At 39.9% G+C, this 20,938-nt stretch overlaps 2 protein-coding genes across 2 annotated transcripts; both read right to left on the bottom strand.

Annotated features, from left to right (window-relative positions):
• Positions 1–2,211: 2,211 nt before the first annotated feature.
• LOC308643254 (olfactory receptor 7A5-like) lies at positions 2,212–3,138 on the bottom strand (the record flags this gene model as incomplete). The annotated part of the gene is made up of 1 exon (XM_081283162.1): positions 2,212–3,138. One exon carries the CDS (start codon positions 3,136–3,138, stop codon positions 2,212–2,214), a length of 927 nt encoding a protein of 308 aa, XP_081139288.1.
• A 10,263-nt stretch (positions 3,139–13,401) lies between these two features.
• On the bottom strand, positions 13,402–14,331 carry LOC308643253 (olfactory receptor 7A10-like; the record flags this gene model as incomplete). Its single annotated transcript, XM_081283161.1, has 1 exon — positions 13,402–14,331. One exon carries the CDS (start codon positions 14,329–14,331, stop codon positions 13,402–13,404), a length of 930 nt encoding a protein of 309 aa, XP_081139287.1.
• Positions 14,332–20,938: the final 6,607 nt, after the last annotated feature.

Here is a 20,938-nt window from a genome sequence, read left to right as displayed (position 1 = left end):
ACTAAGTACCCTGCTATGTTATTAATGTGGTTGCCTGAACTGAGGAACTCAGGACTCTGGCAAGATCTCAGAACAGTGTGGGCTTCCCATGTGTGTGCAGTAGTGAGTCAGTAGGAGAGGTTCTTAAATAGTAAAAGCCACAGTGTAAATCACACTTCCATCTGTACCGTCTTCCCTCTTCTCTACACAGCAGAGAGTAAGAACAATGAAACATCAGATGCCAACATTTCTTATTGTCCCAAATGTGTATAGTTCAATATCCAACACTTTTACCCCAATCAAAAAGCAAACTTCACCACAGTCTTCTGTACATTTTATGTCTGGATTAACAGGAAGCCAAAGCACATTATCAACAAGTCAGTGTTCTCTTTCATTTTCCTGCTCTTGTTTAAAGAACATACACAGGGTAATTTTAAGCACAGGATGCACCATGACAGCAATGACAGCTTACAGTCACATGGGAGAAAGTGAACAGCAATCACAGGTTCAAGAGGAAAGGGAAACACATCAAAATGTGAACAGTTTATAAACGGCTTCCTCAGATGTACATCACTTTTTTAAATTTATAGTTTTAATTGAACTTTTCATTGGAGAAAATTGTAGATTAATAGGCAGTAGTAAATACTGACAGGAAAAGATCCAAGGCCCCTTTTGTGAGCTTACACCATGGTAACATGAGCAAAATATCACAGCCAGGTATTTACACTGATAACAAGGAAATGAAATCACAGCAAAGAGAATTGTCCATGGCCATATTTATTATAGCTTCATTCACAATAGCTACTCTGTGAAGTCACCTAAGTGCCCATCACCTGATGAGAGGAGGAAAGAAACGTGGCATATACACAACTTGAACATACTCAGCCACATGTAAGGATGAAATCATGTTATTTGGGGCACTGTGAATGGACCTGGAGGATATTGTGCTAAGTGAAGAAGGCAGATACCGAAAGACAAGTACTTCATGGTGGCTCAAGAAGAGGTTTGAAAAAAAAGTAAAATGTCACCCTGAACAAAGGATAGGGATTTATAGATGTTGGGAAGGGGTTGGAGAGGGTGGATAAAGGGAGGCCTGATTTGATCAGTGCACACTATGGGCAGGTGTGGAAATGTCATGCTGAACCTCACATTTACAATAATTCATGATCATAAAAAAAATACAGAATAGCTCGCATCAGTCAAGGGTCCCGAGATTTGTCCTGTTATAACCCATCTACTCCCCTCCCTTCTCAGAGCCTGGACCTTCAAACCATTAATCTATTGACCACTTATATATTGCTAGCATTTCAAAAGTGTTGTCTAGCACATAGAAATGTGTGCCTGGGAAAATGGTGAAATAGTTACCTCTGGGGACCTGTTTGCCAATGACTATGTTAGAACTGTGGACACCATGCTGAAAAAGAAACAGGGTTCAAAAAGTAGAGAATAAGACCTAATGACCAGCTAACACCATGGTATGTTAAAGGCTACCTTATGAAGACTGGAAATTCTGGAAGTCTTCCAGGAAATAAATCATGAACACACAATTGAAGATCTATTCTCTGTTGGGCAGGGTGGTGCATGCTTGCAATCCCAGTGACTCAGGAGGCTGAGGCAGGAGGATGAAAGATGAAGGTCAGCCTCAGCAATTTAATGAGGACCTAAGTACTTAGCAAGACACTATATCAAACAAAACCCAAAAATGTCCATGGATATAGCTCAGTGGTTAAGCAACCTTTGGTCCAATCCATAGTACTCCAAATATTTTTTTCTCATCCTTCCTTCCACACACAGTCATGAAAATAGCCTCAATTGATAAATATTATTTTGACATGTGAATACAAACTAGTACTCTTTTTAGCAAAATATACAATTAAGTAACATGGTGTATGTCATTTGAGATAAAAATTATTTCTAAAATTATATCTTATTTAACTAATGAGGATTTTCAAGTATTTCTCATCCAAAGATGGGAATGATTTTGGGTAAGTTCACAAATGACAAATGAAAAGGATCGAATTTCATAGAGATCACAATGCGCAATATAAATAATGACTCAGTGGAATTGTATGAGGAACTGGAAATCAAAGAAATGGAAACGCAGGAGTAAAGGAGAAGGAGCAAGTTCTGTTTCCAGGTTCTGATACAGAAAATCAGTTCTGAGCTCTGAGGCTCTGCGGCACTGAGCCCTGCAATCTCAGGCACTTATTCAGTTTTAGTAGAATTGACACTTTAATCTCTCTCACAGAGTCTCCTCAGAGCGCTCTTGATGTCCCTGTTTCTCAGACTGTAGATGAAGGGGTTCAGCATGGGAGTGACCACAGTGTACATCACAGAAGCAGTTGCAATGGAGTGTGAGTTTTGGGTCACAGCAGAACTGAGGTACACACCTAGGCTTGTGCCATAAAATAAGGAGACCACAGAGAGGTGAGATGCACAGGTGGAGAAGGCTTTGTACTTGCCCTGAGCTGAAGATATTGCACGGATGGAAGACACTATCTTGCAGTAAGAGTAAAGGATGCCTGTGAGGGGGCCTCCTCCCAGGAAGACAGCCATAATATATATCACCAGGTCATTAAGAAAGGTGTCAGAGCAGGCACATTGAATTGTCTGATTAAGTTCACAGAAAAAGTGTGGGATTTCCAAGTCTGTGCAGAAGGACAGTCGCAACATCATTAAGCTTTGTAACAATGCATGTAAAAAACTCACAAACCAGGATGCCAGAACTAGCAATCCACAGAGTCTGTGGTTCATAATGACCATGTAGTGCAGGGGAAGACAGATGGCCACATATGGATCATAGGCCATCACAGCCAAAAGAAAGTCATCCAACCCAACAAAGAGTAGAAAAAAGTGAATCTGGGTGATGCAGCCTGCATAGGAAATGGCCTTGCTCTGTGTCTGGATGTTCACCAGCATCTTGGGGATGGTGGTGGAGGTGAAGCAGATGTCCACAAAGGACAGGTTGGAGAGGAAGAAGTACATGGGCGTGTGCAGGTGGGAGTCTGAGATGGTGGCCATGATGATGAGTAGGTTCCCCAGCACAGTGACCAGGTACATGGAGAGGAAGAATCCAAAGATTAGGGGCTGCAGGTCTGGGTCCTCTTCCAGTCCCAGAAGAAGGAATTCTAGATGTTGAGTATCATTCCCTGGGTCCATATGCATGTGACTACAGAAATGAGAAAAAGAGCATAGCTAATTTTCCCATAGACAGGTATTACATCATTGAGGTGAGACAATGCATATTTTACTGGAAAGAAACTAAATTTTACATATGGGTATGCAGCTCAGTGGAGGAGTGCTTATCTAACATGATCAAGGCCCAGGATTCCATCATTTTCCCCACAAAAAGAAAAAAAAAACCAATGGAATGGAAAGTAATTAACTTCTATAGAACGTGCATGTGTCTGTCATGTCCCCCTAAAGGATGCTGTGCCATCTCTGTTGATGAATTCCTCTTTCACTCCCAGGGTTTCACTCGGAAGTCATGTATTTCAAAATTCTAAAGGGAAAATTAATAGTGCTTTTGAGAAGTATAAAAAGAGCGCTCCTGATGTGCACTCTGGTTGTTACTGTAACTTGGATACAGCGAATAGTGCATCAGGAAACATGGAAGGACAGATATCTCCTACTACACACATTTCATTTCTTCTGACTATATTCCCAATATTGTGATTGCTGCATCATGCGATAACTGAATTTTAATTTTTATAGAACCTACGTTCAGAATGGTTTCATTAATTTACATTCCAAAGAACTCTGGATAAGGAGTTTTTTTTTCCTCTACATACTCACTGGCCCTTATTATCTTTGAATATTGTATAATAGACTTTCTAACTGGAATAACTTGTCGTATTTCTGCCATGGCTCTCAGCACTAATCACCTTGACAAGGCTCTGAGTGTCGACACCACAGCTGAAATGACCTTTTCACTACAGAATGTGGACAGGGCACCTGCAGAGCCCACTCGACACACTTTCCATGAACAAATGAGCAGACCCACTTAAGAATGCTGCTCCTCTTCCCTGTGTTTAAAAAGGAGCATGAAAATCTGTGCAGTCAACAGAGGGAGGAAGAGAAATAGAGAAGAATGGGGAGAGAGAGAGAAGGAGAGAGAAGGCAAAGGGGTGGATGGAACATGAAGAGGTGAGGGCAGAGAGAGAGTGAGCTATTTTGACCCAGGGGAACAGGACCTTGCAAGCCCAGGTGTCTCTTCTCCAGGAGGAAAAGACTTCCTTTGTCCTGGCAGCGTTCCAAACCCTGTAACCCTTGCTGGGTGTTCAGCAGAAAACATAACAATAAAAGTATGTTTTCTAAAAGACCAAAGTTGTGACTCTTTTTTGACCTAGTTTTTAAATGTTTTATTATTGCTTTGCTGTGATAATTAAGTTTGGGGCTATTTTTTGAAAGTATTTATATCTGTAGGTAGACACAATACCTGTATTCTATTTACTTATTTTTTGTGGTGCTGAAGATCCAATACTGTGGCCTCACACATGAGAGGCAAGCGCTCTGCCCCTGAGCCCCAGCCCAAGCCCTGTTGGTGTCATTCTGACACAATCTCACATGCAGGGAATCTGTTTTGCTCCCCTTCAGTCCCCAGTACTATCCCTCCTTCCCCTCCTCCCTCCCACTCTTCCTCTTCCTCATGTCAAGGTGTCTACAGTTCATACACATTTGAAAAAATGACCCAAGGTCAAAGATCAACAATTGACAACAGGAGATATCCAAAGTACCTACAGCAAAGTGGGGAACTTTTAATAGGAACCAGCAGATCTGTCTTCCTGGTGGCTGTTCCTTGCACCTGACCTATTGACTTTTCCCTAGATTCTCAGCAGATATGGCAGGCCTCTTTCTCCTTGTTTTAAAATTCTCATAGCATCATTGTGCCTGTTCAGAGTCTATAGGTGATAATCCAATATATGTGAGTGCTGTACCATGATCAAATCAGGATAAGGAGCTTTCAATCTCCTTTCCTTTATCAATCACCAGTTCATTGATTCCATTTTTTTCGTATGTGACATCAATTCCTGGTTGATCTTGTTTTTTTTTTATTTTCTTTAAGTGTTATTTTATTAGACACCTAATAACTGTATAAGTTTATTGGGTATATTGTGATGTTTTGATACATGAAAATATTTTATAGTGATCAGATCAGGGTACTAGGAATAAAATGTAAAATAAATTGCTAGACTCTTAGAAATAAAAGAACTGGAAGTCAGATATAACGTTGATTTATCTAAAGAAAAATAAATTCAAATTTACTTGTGGATGATGGACATGATCTTTAGTGAAATGATGAAGAGGAGCACCTTCCAACAGCTGGCCAAAGGTGATGAGGCTTCTGGATATACACCTGTGTCAAAGTGAGGAAATCAAGAGGCACAGAGACATAAGAGAGATATGAAAATAATTTGGAAATATGTAGAAAAGTTGACTTATCAGTGCAGAATAACTTTCACTGGCATTTTCAATAAAGTGGGGATTCACAAGAAAAGAAATATCACATTGTTGAGTCAGATCCTTCAGAATGAAGAGCCCTGGTAGGAGCCCAATAACAAACACTCATCTGTTGGAATACATTAAAGTCTGTAGACTTTCAGACACTCTCCACAGATACATCTCCACATGGGTGCTGTGCTCATGGAAAAGAAACAAGTACAACATCAAAATCACTGAAAAACATTCTGTTTGAAAAAATAAAATGCCAAAATAAAAGAGAAAGAAAAAATGGGAAGGAATACCCTCCAACTGAAAGCAAAGAGTTTTAAAACTCTTAAATAGAGAAGTCTAAATCACTCCAATGCACTTACTTGACAGGCTATGAAATAATTACAATATAAAACTCTTTAGCATTCCTATTTTTCACCAATTAAGTAAATTTATTTTTCATGTGGATAATACCAAGAGAGGAAGAAGATTCTGTGATATATCTATATTAAGAATTTCTGATGCAGAGTTTTTTTTTACAAAAATATCCTAAAACTGGATCTTTCTCACAAATATTAAAAATGTGCTGAAATATGCTCCATTGTAATTTTTTTAAAAAGGATCTCCCCCCAGTGTACATCCCTCTGCTGTTCATTCTGGATTGATCTATTCCCCTTCCTTGCAAAGGTACTCAGGCTTACATTTACTTTGATTTGACCCTTCATACCTCCCATCCATCTTCTAAATGAGATTCTGTAACCATAAGTTCATGGTCAACAATGACCCAGTGTTGCTGATTTCTGGGCACTTTTAGTATCTTATAAATCCATCAATAAATTAATTAATCTAGCAAAGGACACCACCATGTCTGGGCTGCAGGAAAGGCTAGTTGGGCTCTCAGGGAACCTCAGGTAAAAGCTCTGGCTTCCATTCTCTTCAGTCCTCTCCTGCAGTGTTTGCTGTGTTCTCAGACTCACCTTGATGGCATCTCTGGTGGGAAGGTCGTCATGAACATGCACCAGTTCTTCCCTGGATGTTGAAGGTGCAGAGGGAGGCTCTGACCCCTGACAAGAGAACAGAAATGGGTCCAGCTTTGGTCCTCAAGTCAGATTTGAAGACCTTGAATAATGAATTATGTCCCATGGGCATGCACTCAGAGCAGGAGCAATCACAGCCTACAGCTTTCTCTATCTTCTCACTAAGCACATATCCTTCTTTATTCTGCAACCACTAAGCACCTGAATTCCCTGCAGGACTCTGGTCTATAATCAGGAAAGGAAGAGTTTGCATAGATTCCCCTGAGAGCAGAGTAAAATCAGGTGCATATTACCACCAATCTACAGGACCCATCTTACCAAAGTTCAGACCTCCTTCCACCATACCCCTCCTGTGAGTTATAGTTTTCTTCCACATGTGAAACTAAGAAACCTGCCCTGGTGAGTTATCTTATGTCCTCAAAACCCTGACTCATCATAGGTACACAGTCTCTGGTGTCTCCAGAAATTTTTTCTATCCCTCTTTAACAGAGGAGTGAGCTCTTTTTTTGTATAAAATGCGAATCCATAAGACAACACCTCACACTTTGCCAACAATACCTGCAATGTCATGCACCTGATAGACTCACATATTTCTAAAGAGGGATCAAATGATGGCTCTTACTTTAGGATGTGAGTATGGTTATGAAGAGATAAGAATCTCTTCAGGCTCCAAGACTTGAGCTCCCTTCTCATTTCATGCTCATTCACAGTTGGCTCTTTTCATATCTCTTCTCTCATATTTCAAAATGAAATGTGATTCTGTATGTACTTGCAGATATGTGTGGGTGGATGACTCAACTCTTAAGAAAATTAGAAATCCACAGGCATACATGTTGTATTCACACCTGGTACCATGACCACTTTCTGTGGACCCACAAAGTATTTCCACAAACTTCATTTATTCCTCACAACATTGTTCTAACATCATGCTTGTTTCCCTCTATTAATTTCAGAATAAAGGGCACTGGGGGTGTTAACTTTCTTGATATTAAATTAATGGTGCCATTTTGATGCCACATATTTTAGTGCATTATATGATGTTTCCATAAATTTATACACTGGGTAATGACCAGATCAAGGTGAGCATATTTACCTCCTCAAGATTTATCTTTTCTTTGTGGTGAACACACTCCAGACTGGTAGAAAAAAAGAAAGTGAAATAGGGGAAGGAGAAGGAAGAGAAAGGAGAGGTACTGAGGTTAAGTTGGAGCCAATTGTATTCCATGCTTTATTATTATGGCAAAATGAATCCCAAATTTATGTATAATTATAAAGCACTAATTGCAAAGGATATTGGATTCCATCATTTTTGAAATATGCAAGACCTTATCATGACCGTACTTTGCGACAGAACAGCAGAACCAATTCCACATACCTGACTACAACACAGTATCCTGGGGCCAATCTTCTTCTGTCCCTCCTGCTCCCTTACCCTTTCCAGCCTCTGGGAACCAGAATTCTGCTCTGAGCTCCTGTGAGAGCAACTTCTGTGCCTTCTACATGTGAGTGAGGTCCTGCCGTACTTGTCTCTCTGTGCCTGGCTTATTGCCCAGCACACAGTGACCTCAGGTTCTCCCATAGGATCAAGGATGCCAATTTTATAACAATTATATTTAAAAACAGTTAACCATTAATTAACACTTCTTCAGTTGAGCACATGAGGGGAACAGGTCATAGTAACGTTTTCTATCTTTTTATGAATAACCAGGAAAGAGGAGGTCAAAGTCTCCAGAGCAGTGGTTGTTAGGAGGAGATGGAAGCAATATTATCTTCATTTTATCATTATTTAATGCACACAAGTATTAAAGTATTACACTTTACCCATTCCTACATGCAATTATTGCATGTAAATTACACATGTTTCTGAAATTGTATAAGAAAATAGAAATGTTGACTGTCCTGTCATGATCATTACACACTGTATACATGAATTGAATTAATATGCCATCCTCTATTTGTACAATAAAGAAAATAACTATTGAATAAATCATTTTAAATTATGCATGTAAAAAATGATAAGATAATAGGATGAATCAGACATTATTACCTTATGTGCATACATGATTATATGACCTATATTACTACTCTACATCATTGAAACCAGAAGAATGTGAAGTCATACTCCATTTATGTATAATGTGTCAACATGCAGTCAAATGTCTTGTATAATGAATTGGAACAAGTTCCTTAGAAATACATTTAAATAATTGTTAAGAAATTTTTAAAAATTAGGGGAAAAATTTTTATGCTGTGGATATTTGTCTCATTATTGTAATGATTTACTACCTACATTTAACCTATAACAAACCTCAAATATGAACAATAGAATTTACTCTAAAATAAATTTAAATTTAAATTTAAATGAAATCCCAAATGTCAAAATAGACATATACAAGTTATTTCAAAACAATTACAATTTTTGAAATGCAAGAAAAATTGGTCAATGTGCCTGAGTCAGTGACCTAAAAGAATAGATACAAATGGCTAAGGAACATGACAATGTGCTCAATTTCATGAGTACACAGAGAAAATCACATTAAAATCATCAAGGGGACTTTGAATATTTTACCTTGGTGTTTGCTGTAGTCCTAAATCTGCAACACCCAGAGACAGAGCGATTCTTTGCTGGGGAGAATCCCAGAAGCAGGAGTCTGTATCTGAAGCTCTTGTTTCCTCTGAGCTTAATTTATACTTTAGTAAAGCTTCTCTAGAGCCATCTTAACATGAGGCCTGGGACCATAGCCTGCCCTCGGTGACCTCAAGTTCATTGCCTGGTGATCATAAGGTCCTGCTACCTGGTAAAGGAGTGACCAGGAACCTCCAGAGACAGTGTGTATCAGATGGTCCAACAAAGTGGCAAATGCTGAGTGGAGTTTTAAAATCTTAATTTAATATTTATGGACAAGTGATTGTACATATCCATAGGGTGAATGTGATGTCTTTAGCACATGTACATGGGAAATTTCTCTTCCCATATCATTACCTTATGATTCCAGGTTTGCGCTCCTCACTTCAGATCTTCATAAAACTCATGACAAGATCTGGGCACTGCAGCCCCCACCCACCCCCACTCACTGTGGCACACTAGGACTGGTTCTTCCTATTCACCTGTGTTCCTCTACCTGTTATCCAGCCTCCTTCCTCCTCCTGCTCCTGCCTCCTTCCCAGCCTCCAGGGCCACTATTCTGTATGTAGATTGAGGCTCCCTTCACCTCCACATAGGAGCACATGCAGTGTTTGCTTCTGTCTGGCTTCTTTCATGGGACACAAGAAACTGTTACCATTATTCTCTTGTAAATAAGAGGATTTCATTCTTCTTGAAGGCTGAAGAGCACTCAGTTATAAATATACCACATTTGACTACTGTGAATAGTGCCCCAGGAACATTGGGAAGTGAAGGTTCATCTTTGGAAGCTAATTTCATCCCCTCTATTTTGTTGTTATCAAGATCTACCTCCATGAGTCTGGATTTATTTTTCTGCATCCAAGCTAATATGCACATCTGTAGTTTTGTGGCTCAGACACTCTCTTCTTTCTCTTCAACCATCTGCTAATTTTCATTCTATTCAACTAAAATTCACACAGGACAAACTCTTTATCAGGAACTGGACTAGACATCACGGTTGCAGGCACAGATGAGGTAGGGTTCAGAATTTCTAGGAATTCATAATGTGTGTGATTGGAAATGTTCTGTAAGTTGAAGATGATGGGAAGGAAAGAGGATCCAACAAAAAGGCAGAAAATCCTCAGAGTTTGTCTCATTTGCATCACCTCAGAACACCTCTCTGCAACAGAGTTTCCAGGATTAAAAGGCACCAGGAGCATCACTTGTGAGTTTCCGTGTTAAAGGTATAATTTTGTTTGTTAAAATTGAAGACAATCCCTTATTGTAGATAACTGGGAAAGTGCCCTGTTCTGTTCACACAACTGAGGTTTCCTGGTGAAGGTTAAAAGGCTGATCCAATGTGGAACCTCAGGAACAGTCCTGGGGACAGGGAGCTCCTGAAGTGAGACCCCAGGGAAGAATGGATTTAAAACCTGTGAAAGCTGAAGTCGTCAAGGGCTGGATGGAAGAGGCCTGGCTTTTGGGCCCTTGATGTGGTGCCCACTGCTGCTCAGGAGAGTCCTGCCAGGGCCTTCACTGGGGCACCATCCATCTGACCCCTCCAACTCCCTGCTCCACAGACTATAGACAAAGAAGCTCAATATGTGGCTGACACCAAGGCCACATCAAGGTCATGTAGACAACAAAGTGCCCGCAGAACTGAGGAAGACCTCAAGACCAGTGCTAGAGTTTCAATCTTAAGTGTCACTCAAATGCCCTGTATTAAAGCTTGGTCCCGAATTTGGTGCTATTGGAAGATGGTAGAAATACTAAGAGGAAGATCTAGTGGGAAATCTTAGTTCATTTGGGAATTGCCCCTGAAAGGGATTGTAGGACCCCCATCTTTTCCTCTATCTCTTCCAACTCCAGGCCATGAGGTCAGCAGCTTTCCTTGGCCACATTCTTCCCACCCCTCGTCATGTGCTCATTGCAATAGGGCCATGCCATGGGGCCAATCCAAAACAGATTGGAATAATGAAAACTATGATCCAAAACAAATGTTCTCTCCTTATAAATCAATTATCTCAGGTACTGTGTCATAGTAACAGAATTCTTACTTGCATAACCAGGGCATGATGCAAAGACATTACCAATAGTTTAGACCCACATGCAGAAAAGGCTTTGGACTGGTAGCTGACTCAAAATTCTAGAATGATAGAAGCTAAGGACACTGCTATGTTAATCATGAGGTTGCTAGAATAGGATAACTCAGGATTCTGGCAAGTCCAGAACAGTGTGTGGTTCCTATGTTTGTGGAGAAGGGGGGGCAGTAGAAGAGGTTTACTTAAGTAAAAGCCATATTCTAAATGAAATATTTATCAGTAATGTCATGTCTCGTATCTATGTAGCAGAGATCAAGATCAATGAAATGTTATACGCCAACATTTCTTTTTGTCCCAAATCTGTTTATTTCAATAGCCAATATTTTTAGACCAAATGAAAAGCAGACTTTACCACAGTCTTTGTACATTTTGTGTCTGGGTTGACATTGTCATCAAGATGGTGTTGTCTTTCATTTACCAGCTCTCATTAGAAGAAAGCACATCAGGGTAATTTGAAGCCTAGGATGCAACAGGACAGCAATGACAGCTTGCAATTCCATGGGAGAAACTGAACAGCAATCATAAGTTCAGGAGGAAAGGAGAATGCATCAACATTTAAACTATTTACAAATGGCTTGCTCTGCTTTCCCTTTTTATATATAATTCTTAATGAAACTTGGTTTGGGAGAAAGTTGTGGATTAACATGTGGTAGTAAAAAAAAAGACAGAGATAAATCCACAGACCCTTTAGTAAGATTCCACCATGGTAACACTGAGCAAAATATCACAGGCAGCTTATCAGTGCTGATAACAAGGAAGTGAACACACAGAGCAAGGAGAAGCTCCCTGCTCATGTCTTACCACATCATTCACACAGGCTCAGATACAGAGTCCATCTAAGTGCCCATCACCAGAGGAGTGAAGTGAAAAAAATGTGGGATATATAAAACATGGAACACCATTTATCCTTATGTAGGGATGAAATGCTGTCATTTGGGCCAATGTGGATGGAACCAGAGCACATTGTGCTAAGTGAATAAGGCAGATACCAAAAGAAAAGTACTTCATGGTCTCTCTCAAATGAGGAAGATAAAAATAAAATAAAATAAATGCTAACTTGAATATAGAATACAGATTACTATACATCAGGTTGGAGAGGGTGGATAATGGATGGCTATATTTGATGAGTATATACCGTGGTCATGTGTGGAAATATCACACTGAACCTCCTTAATATTTACAGTTATTTATGCTCATCTAAAATAGCATACAGAACATTTTCCAGCAGTCAAGGATCCCATGTTCTTCCCTGTTACAATCCCATCCACCTTTCTCCCTGCCCAGTGTCTGGCCCCCCAGAATCATCAATCTGCTCAACATTTATATATTGCTAGCATTTCAAAAGTGTTGTCTAGCACATCAAAATATGCACCTGGGAAAATGGTGGAGTAGATAACTCTGGGGACATGACCTGTTTTGCCCATGACTATGTTAGGCACTGTGGACACCATGCTGAAATAGAAACACAATCCAAGAGTGAGAATAAAACCTAATGATCAGATAATACCTTGGTAATTTAAAGCCTACCTTATCAGAAATGGAAGTTTTGGAATTAATATAGGAAAAAACCAAAAATATGAAACTGAATATCAATTCTCATCCATGCATGGTGCAAACTTGCAATCCCAGTGACTCAGGAGTCTGAGGCCGGAGGATCACATATCAAAGCCATCCTCAGCAATGTAGTAAGCCCCTAAGCAACATAGCAAGACACTGTCTCAAACAAAAAAAAGAAAGGACTGTGCCTATGGCTCAGTGGTTAAACAGCCTTGGGTTCAATCCACAGTATCAGATTTTATTTTCTCAGATTTACTTCCACAATAAAATTATTAAAATTAACTTTAGTTGTTATATACATTTTTTCACATGTGAATAGTAATTTTGCATGTTTTAAGCAAAATGAACAATTATTTAACATGACATACGTCATTGGAGATTATTTTTAAAAATATACCTTTTTAGATAAATGAGAATTTTCAAGTATTTCTCATCCAAAATGGGAATAATTTGGGGCAAGCGTGGAAATGACAAGGGAAAGGGTTGGATTTCATAGTGATCACAGTGTGCAATAATGTGAATGGTGTAGTGGGATTGTATGTCGAAGTTGAAATCAAAAAATGGAAACTCTGTGTTAGTAGAAGAACCCAGTACTGCTTCCACATTCCGGTGAAGAATCCCGGATCCTGGTTATGAGGCTCTGAGCCCTGCAATCATGGGCACTTATTCAGTCTCAGCACAATTAACACTTTTATCTTCCTGTGTTACAGAGTCTTCTCAGAGCACTCTTGATGTCCTTGTTCCTCAGACTGTAGATGAAGGGGTTCAGCATGGGGGTGACCACAGTGTACATCACTGAAGCAGTTGCAATTGAGCGTGAATTTTGGGTCACAGCAGAACTGAGGTACACACCTAAGATTGTGCCATAAAATAAGGAGACCACAGAGAGGTGAGATGCACAGGTGGAGAAGGCTTTGTACTTGCCCTGAGCTGAAGAGATTGATGAGATGGAGGACACGATCTTGCAGTAAGTGTAAAGGATGCCAGTGAGAGGGCCACCTCCCAGGAAGACAGTCATAATATATATCACCAGGTCATTAAGAAATGTGTCAGAGCAGGCATGCTGAACCACCTGGTTAAGTTCACAGAAAAAATGGGGGATTTCCAAGTCTGTGCAGAAGGACAGCTGCAATAGCATTAAGCTTTGTAACGATGCATGGGAGACACTCACAATCCAGGACACCAGAACTAGCAATCCACAGAGCCTGCGGTTCATGATGATCATGTAGTGCAGGGGGTGACAGATGGCCACAAACCGGTCATAGGCCATCACAGTCAAAAGGAAGTCATCCAATCCAGCAAAGAGTAAAAAAAAGTAAATCTGGGTGGTGCAACTTCTGTAGGTAATGGCCTTGCTCTGTGTCTGGACGTTCACTAGCATCTTGGGGACGGTGGTGGAGATTAAGCAGGCATCCACAAAGGACAGGTTGGAGAGGAAGAAGTACATGGGCGTGTGCAGGTGTGAGTCTGAGATGGTGGCCAGGATAATGAGCAGGTTCCCCAGCACAGTGACCAGATACATGGACAAGAAAAGGCCAAAGAGGAGGGGCAGCAGTTCTGGGTCCTCTGCAAGTCCCAGAAGAAGGAATTCTAAATGTTGAGTACCATTCCCTGATTCCATATGCATGTGACTACAGAAATGAGAAAAAGAGCATAACTAATTTTCCCTAGACAAATATTACTTACATCATTGAAATGAAACAATACATATTTTGCTGTAAATAATAATTTTTGTGATGGGTGTGTATCTCATGTTGCAGTGGTTGCCTAACATATGCAAGGCCCTGGTTACCATCCATATACCTCAAAAAAGAAAGATAAAATCCAAGAGGAAGGGAAATAAACAACTTCTATAGAACATGTGTGGGCTCTAGTACCCTAAGTGATCCTGTGCCACCTCTGAAGAGGAATTCCTGTTTCATTCTGAATGTTTCACTAGGAAGTCATGCATTTCAGAATTCTAATGAGAAAGTTATTCAGGCCTTTGAGAAGAGTAACTTGAGCACCCCTCATGAACACTTTGGCTGTTTCTGTGTCTTGCCTACAGTGAATTGTGCATCAGTCAACGTGGAAGGGCAGATCTCATCAAAATACATATTTTATTTTTTTGGTCACATACCCAGTTATAGGATTGCTGCATCATGTGATAACTGTATTTTAAATTTTGTGGATTCTCCATAATGTTTTCCATAATGACTTCAATAACTTGCATTCCTGCCAACTCTAGGTCAGTATTCCTTCTTTTCTCCACAGACTGACTGGCCCTTGATATTCTTGATCTTTTTGATAATAGCACTTCCAACTGGAATTAGGCTTTCATTAGCATTTCCCAGAGAGTTGGCAATTTTGAGCATATTTCTTAAGGTTATTGGCCATACAGTTACACAGTGGAATATTTTTGGTTCAGATACACAGAGGAATAATATTCAACTATTAATAAAATAATGAACCTTATCATTGGGGCCAACATAGATAAACCTGGGGGACACTTATGAAGTGAAATCAGCCAGGTACAGGATAATACAGCTGCATGATATCATTCCTGTGTGGATTCTGAGAAATTTGATCTCACAGAATGTCACCATAGCATGATGGTCACAGAAGCTGAGGTGCATTCTGGGCCCAAATGGATGAGGAGAAGCTCCTCAAGGGGAAAAAATTACAAGAGAGGAGGAATAGCTTCTGGCAATGTATTGCACAGTAGGGTAATTATAGTTAAAAATAACATGTTACCGATTTTAAAATAGATAGAGGGGAGGACTTTGAATGTTTCTCACAGAGAAATGATAAATGTTTCAGAAAATTAAGCCAATCTTACTTCTTCAATTATTATACAATTTATACATGTTTGTAATTATAAGTAAATTTTGTGAACTTGTATAATCATATGTCAATTAAAAATAAAGCAATAAGTAATTACTGAGGCCCAGCTATGTTCCACACATTGGATGAGTAATCTCTATGAGTTAAAAGAAAGAAGTCCTCATTATCCAAAGAGAGGGAAAGAACATAAGAAAAAATGGTTAAAATCACCTGATATGTCCCATGGTGATGGGTACTAAAAGGAAAAAGGAAGAGTAAGAGGTAGTTGTACTTTTATAGCAATGCAGGGAAAGCCAGCAGGAAGAGGGTCATCCAAGCAGAGACCACAAGGAAGGCAGGGCAGAACCACAAGTCATCCTCAGTGGGGTGGTTTTCACTGGGAGGACAGTCAGTTCACAGGTCCCAGGGAACATGCTTGTTTCAAAAACTGAGACATGAAAGAAAGCTGTTGGCAAGGAGGAGGAAAAAGATGGAGAGTGATGAGAGATGGTGTCAGAGAATATTAAAGAATGAGCTGGCCTCACTGCTCTCTGAGGCTACAAGGTACAGGGAGTCCTTCATCCACACCCTGAACCTCTTGCCCTTAGATTTGCTGCAAACACATTCTGTGGGTTGCAAAAGGATTCCCTCCTTGCTACCACCTGAGGGTTAAGTTCTGGCCTCTAGCTGATGAGAATCACCCTGGAATATATAACATCAGATCGCCTTTTCTGAGCCCTCCATGAGGCAAACACACACACTCACACACTCTCATAGCCTGATTTCTGCCATGGCCTCTCTGCCCCAGTCACCCTGACAAGGTAGTGAGCTTCATCAAAACAAGCTGAGTTTGTCTTTTCTCTGAAGAAGGTGGACAGGGTACCTGGAGATTCCACTCTACACTCTTTCCATGAACACATGAGTGAAGCCACCTTATATACAAACAGAGATATGATAAATTGTGGTATAAAGGTGTATTAAGAATTGTAATTAAAAAATCAATGAGAGCTCATGCATGATGGCATAATTAGGCATAAACATACTTTGTATACCGAGTTATGAATGGATAATTATGAATTAAATGCATTTCACTATTGTCATGTATGAAAGAAATAAAAACAAGAATGCTGTTCCTCTTCTTCCCTGTGTCTGAAAAGGAGTATGAAAATCTGTTCAGCCAACAGAGGGAAAAAGAGAAGGGTGAGGAGTGAGAGAAAAGGAGAGAGAAAGCAAAGGGGTGGACAGAAAAAGAACAGGTGAGGGCAGAGAGCGAGCTGATGTGGACCCAGGGTAACAGGACCTTTCCAGCCCAGGTTTCTCTTCTCCAGGAGGGAAAGTCTGCCTTGGTTCTGGCAGAATTCCAAACCCAGTGACCCAGGCTGAGTGCCCAGCACAAAAGATAAGCAGCAAAATAAATTTGCCCAAAACACCAAAGTAGTGACATCATTTTCTCAATCTACATTTTAAATGTTTTCATTATTGCATTACAGTGATGCATAGTGTTGGGGTCATTAAATATTTTTAGTTGTAGATTGTTACAATACCTGTATTTTATTTACTTATTTTTTCTGAGAATTGAACCCAGTGCCCACTCCTGCTAGGCAAGTGCTCTTTCCCTCAGCCCCAGCCCCAGTCTTGTTAGGGTCATTTTGACACAATCTCACATACAGGGAATCTATTTTGCTCCACTTTAGTCCCCAGTACCTCCCTTTCCCTCCTCTCCTCCCCCCCACTGTTCCTCTTCCTTGTGTCAAGGCACCTCACAGACCATACACTTCAAAAGAAAAAAAAAATGACCAAAGGTCAAAAATCAGAAAATCACAAGAGGAGATGTCCAAGATACCTATAGCAAAGTGGGGAATTTTTAATATGAAATAGCAGATCTCTCTTCCCTAGTTCTGCCCCTTTCACCTGACCTATTGGCTTGTCCCTAGTTATGTCACAGATAAGGCAGGTCTTTTCTCACTATTTTAAAATTCATACAGAATCATTGTGCCTGTTCACTGAGTATATAAGTGATCATTCCATATATGTATGTGCTGTGTGACGATCACATCAGGGTAATTAGTGTTTCAATCTCCTTAAGTTCTTACCATTACTTTGCTTGTTTTTTTGTGTGGCATTATTTCATGATTGTTCTTGGGTTTGGGGCTTTTTAAAATTTTTTATACATGTTATTTTGTTAGACATAATAATTATATATATTTATGAGGAATATTGTGATGTTTTGATACATGAGAATATTGCACAATGATCAAAAAAGGGTACCAGCAAGAAAATGTAAAAATAAAGTGCTTGAGCATTGAAAATAAAAGAGAAGAAATTAGAGTAAAAAGTTATGATTGAATCTTTCTTATCTAAAGATAAACAAACTCCAATATACTTGTGTATGTTGGATATGATCTCCAGTAAAATGATGAGGAGCAATGGCTACATTTCTACTTCATGGAAAATCAAGAGGCACAGAGATGTAAGAGAGATAGGAAAATAAGTTGGAAATATCTTGAAAAGTTGACTTATTAGTGCAAGGAGTGCAGAAGTACTTTCACCAGCATTCTGGCTTAAAGCAAGGATTCACAAGTCAAGAAATGTGCGACTGTTGAGTCACATCTTTTAGAATGAAAAACCTTCCAGGAACCCAATAACAAACTCTGGTATATTGGACAATATTAGAATCTGTAGACTTTCAGAGACTCCCCACAGATACATCTCCACTTATGTGCTGTTCATATGTAAATGAAAATAGGGACACCATGCAAAATCTGTGAAAAAAAACTCTAAAGAATTTAAAAAAATATAGAATGAGAGGGAATACACTCCAACTCTAAGCAAAGGATCTTAACAATTTGAAATAGAGAGGTCGACAGCCATCCTGTTGACTTAATCTTGACAGGTTGTGAAATACTTGCAACGTAAAACTCTTTGGCATACTCATCTTCACTTATTAAGTTAGTATATTTTCCATGTGGATACCCAAAAAGGAAGAAGATTCCATAAAATATCTATATCATGATTTTCTACTGAAGGAATTTACTTATAGAAATTACTAAATCTGGATATTTCTCACCAATATGAAAATGGGCTGAAATATGTTCCATTATAACTTTTTTTAAATGAGCTCCCTCCAGTGCATGTCTCTCCATACTTAATACTGGATTTACCCATTCCCCTTCATTGCAAAGGTAAGCAGACTTACATTTTACTTTATTTGAATCACTTGGTGTTCCCATCCCTCTTCTAATTGAGATTCTGTCACCATAAGTTAATGGTCAACAGTGACCTCTTGTTGCTGATTTCTTGGTCACTTCTCCTTTTTAGTATGTTATAAATCCATTAATAAATTACTTAATCTAGAAAAGGACACCACCATCTCTGGGATGCAGGCCAGGCTAGTTGGACTCTCAGGGAACCTCAGGTGAAAGCTCCTGCCTTCATTCTCTTCAGTCCCCTCCTGCAGTGTCTGCTGGGTCCTCAGGCTCACCTGGGTGGCATCTGTGATGGGAGGGTCTTCATGCACAGGATTCAGTTCTTCCCTGGATGTTGAAGGGGCAGAGTGAGGCTCTGACCCCAGACAGGAGAATAGAAATGGGTCCAGCTTTGGTCCCCAGGTCAGATTTCAAGATTCTGAAGAATCAATGTGCCCCAGGGTATGCACTCAGGGAGAGCAGGAGGAATCACAGCCTATAGCTTTCTCTATCTGCTCATTAGGCACATGTCCTTTTTTTACTCCAACCTCTAAGCACCTGATCTCCCTGCAGGGCTCTGGTGTATAATCAGGAAAGGAAGAGTTTGCATAGATTCCCCTGAGATCAGAGTGGAGAGCTATTAATCCATCCCTTTTTTACCACCAATCCATGAGCCTCACCTTCCCAATGTCCCACCACCCATCACCACATCCACCCTTTGTGTTCCACTTTCCTTCCCATGTCTAAAACTAAGAAACCTGCCCTGGTCATGTATCTTGTGCCCACAAAATACTGACTCACATTTGGGACATAGACTCTGGCATCTCCAGAAATTTTCCATTCCATCTTTAATCAGAGGAGTGAGTTGTGTTTTGTTGTTGTTGTTGTTGTTGTTTGTTTGTTTGTTTGTGAAATGTGAAAATGTAAGACACCGCCTCCTGCACTCATCACAGTTTGTTGATGATACAGAAATTTCATGCTGGTGATAAACTTACATTTCTATAATGAGGGAGCAAATGTTGGTTCTTGATTTTGGATGTGAGTATGAGTTGGAAGAGATAAAGACCTAGAATGATTAAAAACTAAATACCCTGCTATGTTATTGATGAGGATGCCTGAACGGAGGAACTCAGGACTCTGGCAAGAACAGAAGAGTGTGGGGTCCCCATGTGTGTGCAGAGGGGAGGCAGTAGGAGAGGTTCTTAAGTAGTTAAATCCACAGTGTAAATGACACGTCCATCTGTACCATCTTCCCTAGTCTCTACAGAGCAGAGTGTGAGGGCAATGAAACGTCAGATGCCAACATTTCTTTATAGTCTCAAATCTGTTTATTTCAATATCTAAATTTTTTACCCAATCAGAAAGCAAACTTCACCACAGTCTTCTGTACATTTTATGTCTGGATTGACATAAAGCCACAGCTCATTATCAACAAGTCGGTGTTCTCTTTCATTTACCTGCTCTTGTTTGAAGAAAGTACACAGGGTAATTTTAAGCACAAGATGCTCCATGAAAGGAATGACAGCTTACAGTTACATGGGAGAAAGTGAACAGCAATCACAGGTTCAAGAGGAAAGGGAACACATCAAAAGGCGAACAGTTTATAAACGCCTTCCTCAGATGTCCATTACTTTTTATTCATAATTGTTAATTGAACTTTTTAATTGGAGAAAATTGTAGATTAATGGGCAGTAGTAATAACTGACAGGGAGAGAGCCAAGGCCCCTTCTGTGAGCTTCCATCATGGTAACACTGAGCAAAATATCAAGCCAGGTGTTTACACTGATAACAAGGAAATGAAATAAAAGCAAAGAGAAAGAAACGTGGCATATATACAACCTAAACATATTCCGCCATATGTAAGGATGAAATCCTGTTATTTGGGGCAATGTGGATGGAACTGGAGGATATTGTGCGAAGTGAAGAAGGCAGATACCGAAAGACAAGTACTTCATGGTGTCTCAAGAGGAAGTTAAAAAAAGTAAAATATCACCCTGAAAAAAGGATAGAGATTACTAGATGTTGGGAAGTTGTTGGAGAGGGTGGATAAGGGAGGTTGGATTTCATCAGTGCACCGTGTGGGCAGGTGTGGAAATATCATGCTGAGCCTAACATTTACAATAATTTATTATCATCAAAAAAATACAACATAGCTCCCATCAGTCAAGGGTCTGAAGATTTGCCCTGTTATAGCCCCATCTACTCCCCTCCCTACCCAGAGCCTGGAACTTCAAACCATTA

The sequence above is a fragment of the Spermophilus citellus genome, assembly GCF_964194105.1.
Source record: "Spermophilus citellus genome assembly, chromosome: 3".
NCBI lineage: Eukaryota > Metazoa > Chordata > Mammalia > Rodentia > Sciuridae > Spermophilus > Spermophilus citellus.
This window is presented reverse-complemented; position numbering and strand designations above follow the sequence as displayed.